This window comes from Cryptomeria japonica, chromosome 11 (genome assembly GCF_030272615.1).
Source record: "Cryptomeria japonica chromosome 11, Sugi_1.0, whole genome shotgun sequence".
Classification (NCBI taxonomy): Eukaryota; Viridiplantae; Streptophyta; class Pinopsida; order Cupressales; family Cupressaceae; genus Cryptomeria; species Cryptomeria japonica.
The window spans coordinates 719,917,386-719,925,313 of record NC_081415.1 but is presented as its reverse complement, the minus strand read 5'-3'; the positions used below and the strand labels follow the sequence as shown (position 1 = coordinate 719,925,313).

Genomic DNA, 7,928 nt, shown 5'->3' with positions numbered 1-7,928 from the left:
AACATTCATGACACAATACCTTACATTTAACAGCAAAGAATCTCAATCAGTAGCAAGCAAAAGAATGCCTTCGTCAGATTTGAATATGTTTATCGTAAAAAATCACAACCCAAACATTCTTTGGATATACAAATCCAATTTAAGTTGGGGAGATGAAAACCAACAATTGATATGAACAATGAACCTTGATGAGAAGTTTTAAGCAAGGAGCCAAAACATAAAGGTGATACGTGAAAGATGGAAATATGTTGCATTCCTATAGAATTGTTTATTGCTGCATCCCATTCAAGCTTCAGTAAGTGTTAAAAAGTATGCAAAAGTGAAGGAATAATAGGCCATGCCAAAGTATTGTAATGATGAATTAGAGATTAGAACAAAAATAATGGTTGTTCAAACCAAACATTGCTTTACCTACTAAAGGTTCTTGTCCAGATAACACTAATTATGGAAAGTCGTGGACTCCAAAAAAAAAACAAATGATCCAGCAAATTTTAATGGGGTCAAGGATTAAATGTGTAAGGCTCAATGAGCATAGGGATTTGCCACTTATAATAAATCTGCTTCTCAATTGATGTGGGCATTACTCGCGTGTCTCATTGGCCAATGTCAACAATATTAAGAAGCTTCCTGTAAAGAAAGGTTCCCCTATTATAATAAGATGAATGAAGCCAACCATTCGCTCACTCCTGAGCTTTGGGGCACGCCAAAAGAAGTAAGCAATTTAAAGGCTGAATTTGACAAGATTGGCCTCATAGTACACCCTGTGCTACATCCCTTCTGCAAGAACACAGTGTCTTTATGCTATAAGCCAGTCTCCAATCTATAGGCAGGGCACCATGCATCATTGACTTACACAAAAACTCTAGATTGCCTTTTGTTTTTGATATTTTCTGTAGCAACTGAATTCTGGTTTAATCTCAAAGCAGCTATCAAGAAGCTCAATAAGTTAATAATTTGCAGTTCAGTTCATTTGAACCTGTTCCGAAGTAGGCAAGAACCTAAATAACAGATGGGTGTATGACAACTACTTTTACTGTTTACAGGATCTATGGTTCAGTTGCTAGACATATCTGAGGAAGATTCAATCCTGTGGAGTCAATACTTCATATGGTCTCAGAAATTAAAAGCTCTCTAAAGAATCTCAATCCTCCTTTGTTCTACCAGCCATTGAGCCGGCTTTCTGTTTGTTGATTGCCTGGCATAAAGAACACACTCATCCATACACAGCGAGCTTACTGACAGTAGCAAGAAGATGAACAGTTTCTGGGATTATGATGTTGGAGGCCCACATGATTGGATATACAGATAAGACACCATTGTTTATTATGTCTGTAATAGGACAGATTTGATTTAACCTACTGGCTATAGTTTTCCTTTGCCTGTCAAAAATTCAAAATAGTGAAGTTTCAGGTTATGTTATTCTGCACCTTCTCCAACTTTCAAATATTTGGATTTCAATTGCGGGATTCAAATCAAGTTTTCCAATCCCTAAAGCATGCCACAAATGAATGCTAAAGATACAGCCACTGGATTCATCCAAACATATACTTTTAAATTATTTCAACTATTCTTTTGCTCAAACAAATGTATGGAGAGATTTCATAAGGCAAGGTAAACAAGCAATATGCTTTGATTTACACATCTTAAAAGTTTGGCATTTATGATCTGTCAACATTATAATGAGAAAAATAATGCGTTGAACAGTAAAATGTAAACATTTCGGCAGCCCTTAATTTTATATTTAGTTTGGAGTTTGGAAACAAATGAAGTTCAGCAATATGAATGCTTTGTTGTTTTCCAGTTTTGCTTAAGCAGATGTTGAAAAATGCAATCTCCATGCCCCTTCAATAATAAGCATAAGCTAAGATGAAAAATAACTTTGCATCTGATGAAATGTGTATACCATGTAACATAAAGCTCTTGGTTTTTGAAGCATAGTTTAGGTGCAAACAACCAATTTATATTCATCAGGTCAGCAATGTTTGTAATCTGATGGATGTTAACAGTTAGATCTGTAAAAACATGATTGCATTCACTTTAAGATCAAGAAATCTACGAAAAGCTAAAACCTTAATGGGTAGATCTACTTCAACATTAAGCGTAGGATTGCAAAAGAACCATCGATTATTCTCCAGCATATGAATTGATTCATCCCCATACGTATAAGGCAGTTTTAATTTTAGTTTTTTAAGAAGAGCTTGCTAGATCACAGCAATAAAATTCTAATAAACTCATGGTACAATTAAATAAAAACTCATGCAAATCAAACAAGCAATACTTATCTAAAAAAGAAATTTAGTTAGAATTACAGCCAGAGTGAGAACATTCAATTCCTCACCTTTGATCATAATTTAATATCCCACAGCCTTTACAAATGAAAGAAGGAAAACAGCCGGCGTTGTCTACGCTTCACTGAAGCATTTTTGCAAGGCTCACTATTTCTCCATAAAAGAACAGACATGAGTAGCAAACCCCAAACCGGATCAAGTCTAAAAACTGTCATACAAAAAACTCTACCATGCTTTTAAATTAAAAATAAAACAACGAAACAAAAACAATTCCGGTAGTCATGAATCATCGGCAACAACACTGAGATTTGATGCACCAGTCTAGTGCAACCCTGGTCAGATACATAACCAGGCCTATGCAAACCCTCATTAAGGATATAGGATTTGGTTTGACACATGGAACCCTAGTTCAATCACATAGTGTTGGGCTTTGAGTCTGGCTTCCGGCAGATCATCAGATGCATGGGCGTAAAAATGCCAGTATCACCACCTCTGGCGAGAAAATCAGCTGTCTTGAAGAGCATTTCATGCACATCCACTACCCCCTGTGGAGCAATGCCTAGAAAAGACAGCAATGTAATGACTATATGATTTCTGTAATAAGCAAACCTGCCCATTTTGAGGCGTGACCACCAGGGGTGTGCAGGGGGCAGCGCCAGGTCCTTCTCTTCCAAGACGTCAAAACCCACACTTTTGGCAATGTCAACCACCTGCTTGTAATTTCTCAGCCCAGGCAGAGCATCGCCATGCTCGATACCGTGGATGATCTCGACATGCTCAGCATTGTCAGGGTTAAATTTGGGGGTAGTGACCCACTCATAGGTGACATACAAGTGTCCTGGCTTTAACACCCTGTAGATTTCAGCGTACACTTCCTCCAACTGTGGGGCATGACATGTGGCCTCGATGGAGTACGCACCGTCAAAAGACTCATCAGTGAAGGGCATGTGAAGGAAGTTGCCGCACACTACCTCACAAAGGCCATCCAAGCCAGCTTTCTTGTTGTGGCTGCGGGCTCGCTCCACCTGGTAGCAGTACCAGGGATAAGTAAGTAAGGATAACATACGATAATTCGCAGATCTTTGCAAAAATTTAAAGGATGAACGAATGAAAGATTTTAAAAATCTCTATGAGACAAAGCAGTCAATGACTTAAATTTTGTAGCAAATCTTTCCAGATTTTGAGATACTGCAATTTTTTTTATTAGAAATTGAGACGCAAATCTTTCAATTACAAGTAAAGAATGAATTACCAGCAAATCTTTCCAAAATTTTAGTGAGGATATGTTTTCTGGGGAAAATTAAAAAAAAATTAAGTCCTGAATGAATGGCGATTGGATTGGATTTACTATTAAATACACATTACAGGAAAAACATTGGATTCACTATCAAACATCTGCAGAATCAATCTAGTGCAAATGAGTAAATTTTGCCTCTAAAGAGAACATTTGCGCGATTCTCAGATTGAGGAAACGAAGTTTTGATTCCGCGATGATGAGTTGTGCAGAGAGGGAAAAACTTCAAGTAAGGTTAGGGAAAAGAAATCTAATTCGGAAAACAAATTTGATAATAGGCTTACCTGGTAGTCATTAATGGTGATTCCGACAACATTGGCGCCAGAATGAGCGGCAATGGCGCGCATGGGGCCTCCTACGCCGCAGCCGGCGTCGAGAAGTTTGTCTCCGGCCTTAATGCGGAGCAGATCTGCAACTCTCTCCTCGTGCAGGCGCGTCTCCTCCTTGTGGGACTTGCCCGGCACGGCAGGGGAGAAATGGAAGCTCTGCCCCCACCCCCACTCATAAATGTCCGTCACAAGATTGTAAAATGTGTCCACCAGCTTGGGCACATTCTCTGCCTTCTCGATCTCCTTGGGCTTCTGGAAGAAAGTGGAATATTGCTTGTAGTTGTCTGCAACTTCATCGCGGGAGAGGGATCCGCCGCCAAGCTCCACGGCGTGTTTTCCCCGCTGTTCCGCAGCTCCGAAGACATAGAGGATCCAGTACAACCCTACTCCCCCCACCGCCACTACCGTGCACAAGATAGCCCATTTCACCTCCTCCATCGCTCCCTCCCTCCCTCCGACCCAAGATATATTTAGAGAGGCTCGATTGGGATACAATGGTTTCGATCCAGAGTGTAGAGATACAGCTACAGTCTCTATCCTCACTCACACTCTTACTCATCCGAAACCAAAGGCTTTCTTCTCTCATAAGTAGAGTTAGCCATGGCTGATGTCAACAGATTCGCCATTGAATGACGGTATCAGAATTTAGGGGAAATAATATCTTCAGTGATATTAGTAGGGAAATAGCTGTCATCCCTTTTTGTTTTTATTACGTCTTTACTTACCTAGCAAGTTATTGAGAAGTTGGGGTGCAATGCAAAGAATTGATCTGTAGAAGTTTGATTGAACAGATCTGTTTTATAGGTTATTTTTTACGGTTAATTTGTTTCAGATCTGTAAATCTATTGTGTTTTAAGAATTTTAGAAACTGTAATTTAATGGAATCAATTGTGTTTTACAAATTTTAAAAACTGTAATTTTGAGGGAATTAATTGTGTTTTGCTATTTTGTGTCGACATTAGCTTCATCCATTCTTTACTTAGCGGATGTTAAAATTATCTTACATGGATTGTGCTAACTTTGTTGAAAACGAATTAAATCCAATTGCTAGTATTGTACTACAACTATTGGTAATTGCTTATTTTAATTACTCTATTTCATTTTTTCATAATTAAAAATTTGTATGAGAACACCCTCCTCCTTAAAATTAAACAAAAATTTCACTCAAGTAGTTTCATAGAGAAATAGGATTAGTCTTGGAGGGAAGATGGGATAGATTGAAGACTTTCTAGAGATTTCTTTTAAGAGAATATAGAACATTTGTTGTATATTTGTTATAATTTATTGTGAGCTTTTTAAAGTATATTGAAGTAAGTTTTTCTATATGTTGTGTTATTTTTTGTTTATTTATTGATAATTTAATGAGTTAAAAGAATTGTTGTATTTGTTTTTTTGGCATAAGAGTGATGTAAGAGTGATGTAATACTTTCTTTTTGTTTTTTGTTGTTTTGATATTTTTTATTGTTTCGATTAATATTTTTTTATGTACACATCATTGTTCTAAAAACTAAAAATTAACAAGTGAGTTCATAGAAGTGTTGTATTAGTTTGGTATCAAAGCATCTTAAGATATTATGAATAGAGAATTTATAAGAAGAGTTTTGAATAGTTCAAAGCATTGTTGTGGTTGTGGTTATGGACAGTGAGATGGAGTTGTGTCGTGATGTGAAAAAGAGGATAAGCAAGTTGAAAGAAGAAATAAGACAAAGACAAAGACAAAGACAAAGGCCAAACAAACAACGAAATAAGCTATATTTTAAATAAATATATGATATTCTTAAAAACAACAAATAATATTTTTTTATATTTTGTATTATCTTTTGTTTCTTTATTGACGGTTTAATGAGTTAAAAGAATTGTTGTATTTTCTTGACATAAAATCGATGCAATACTTTCTTCTTCTTCTTTTTTTTTTTTTGGTATTTTATATTGTTTTGAGTAATATTTTTTTATGAAGAGAGTATTGTTCTAAAAATTAACATGTAAGTTCATAGAAGTATTTGCATTAGTTTGGTATCAACGCATCTTAAGATACTACAAATAGAGAGAATTTATGAGAATAGTTCTGAATAGTTGAAAGCATTATTGTGATTATGGCTATGGATGTAAAGATGGAGTCGTGTCATGATAGAAAAGAGAGGATGACCAAATTGAAAGAAAAAATAAGACAAAAACAAACAAAGAAATAAGTTATATTCAAGATAAAAATATGATATTCTAAAAATATTAAATGATGTTTTTTTATATGTTGTATTATTTTTTGTTTATTTATTGATGGTTTAAGGAGTTAAAAGAATTATATTTTTAGCATAAGAATGATGTAATACTTTCTTTTTGTTTTCTGTTGTTTTGATATTTTTTATTATTTTGAGTAATATTTTTATGAAGAGCATTGCTCTAAAAAATAACATGTAAGTTCATAGAAGTGTTTGCATTAGTTTGGTATAAAAGCACCTTAAGATACTAAGAATAGAGAATTTATGAGAAGAGTTCTAAATCATTCAAAGCATTATTGTGGCTAGGGCTATGGATGCAAAGATGGAGTCGTGTCATGATGGAAAAGAGAGAATGACCAAGTTGAAAGAAAAAATAAGACAAAGACAAAGGCAAAAACAAAAAAAAAGTTATATTTTAAATAAAATTATGATATTCTACAACAATAGATAATTCTTTTTTTCAACTACTAGGGATACCATGATTAAGTTTCCGTTGAATCTTTAAAAAGTAAAATTTTTGACACTTCTTAGTAGATATGTTGATGTGGCAAGTTGTGTGATGAGTCACACCTTCAACCTTAGTTATAGATAGATAAGAGGTCAATCCACATTCCATGCAATTGCTACATATTCCCCTATCTTATATGCAACCTAAATGAACCAAATATCTATTGGTAACTATAAATCTTTGTTATGTCTAACTTTATATAAAACACAAATGAACCAATTTTAATACAAAAAAAGATTTGTCATTATGAAAACAACACATTGTTATATAAGAAAATAGGATTTTATATGATTGCTAAATCAGGTAAAAGGATGGCGCGCGCGCAGGGGATAGCGAGCGGTCGAGATAGGGTTTCTAAGCCCTAGCTCGCGGGAGGAGTTGTAGAAGGTTCAGAGGGGGAGGGAAGTGCAGGGAGTCGAGGGAGAGTGGAGGGTTGGGTGCGACCAGGGGTGTGAGGGCAGCTACACTGGTCGTCAGGGGGAGTTTGGGTTGCACGGGAGTAGGGATCCGGACTGCTGTGGGCAGTGGGTCTCTCGTGGGTTTGGGGGGTTCGTTTGGCCTCTTCCTTCAGAGGAGCTTGGAAGGGGTGGAGTCTTGGGGGCCGCGCTTTCTCTAGGGGCTCTTCGGGTTGGGGTCTTTGGCTGTCTTTTGTCGCCTTTTAATTCTTTTTACGTCCCGATGTTAGGTTTTGGTGGTGAGGCCTCACAGGTGGCTCCTGCCATGGACTTCCATGCTGCGATGGGTTCAAAACCCCCACTTCAAAGTATGAAGACATTTTCCAATAATCTTTTCTCCTCAGAACCGGGGTCTGGAAGCATTGGTAGTTCTCGCCTCGTGAAGATTAATGGGTGTCTGGAGAGATGCAGTGAAAGGCCGAAGTTGGTTATTCCTCCTGAGATGATAGTTGAAGACGTTGAGTACTTTTCAAAACACTCGCTATACTGTAATTTTTTGGGAATGAGGGTCTCCCTACAGTTCTTGGAAAACTGGGCGCAAAGGACTTGGGCACCGGATGGGGAAATGAAGATTATGCTGCTGGCGAACAACGATTTGATGGTTACTTTCAACTGTATGGAGGATCGCAATATGGTTTTTGAAGGAGGCCTGTATTTTTACAACCAGGTGGGGTTGTTTATCAAGCCTTGGCATGCAGGGTTTAACCCTTCGGAGGAGCTCCCAAACAGGGTTCCTGTGTGGGTTCGTTTACCACATTTTCTAGTGGAGTGCTATCGGGAGGATGTGTTACGGATGCTGGCCGCACTGCTTGGGAAACCAATGGGATCTTCATCGCAA

General features: G+C 37.2%; 1 protein-coding gene across 1 annotated transcript; it reads right to left on the bottom strand.

The window, feature by feature from the left end:
- Positions 1-2,257: 2,257 nt before the first annotated feature.
- LOC131061283 (24-methylenesterol C-methyltransferase 2) lies at positions 2,258-4,651 on the bottom strand. Its single transcript, XM_057994873.2, has 2 exons — positions 3,867-4,651; positions 2,258-3,313 (listed from the first exon to the last, which is right to left on the bottom strand). The coding sequence occupies exons 1-2, from the start codon at positions 4,347-4,349 to the stop codon at positions 2,702-2,704; spliced, it is 1,095 nt and encodes a 364-aa protein (XP_057850856.1). The 5' UTR covers positions 4,350-4,651; the 3' UTR covers positions 2,258-2,701.
- Positions 4,652-7,928: the final 3,277 nt, after the last annotated feature.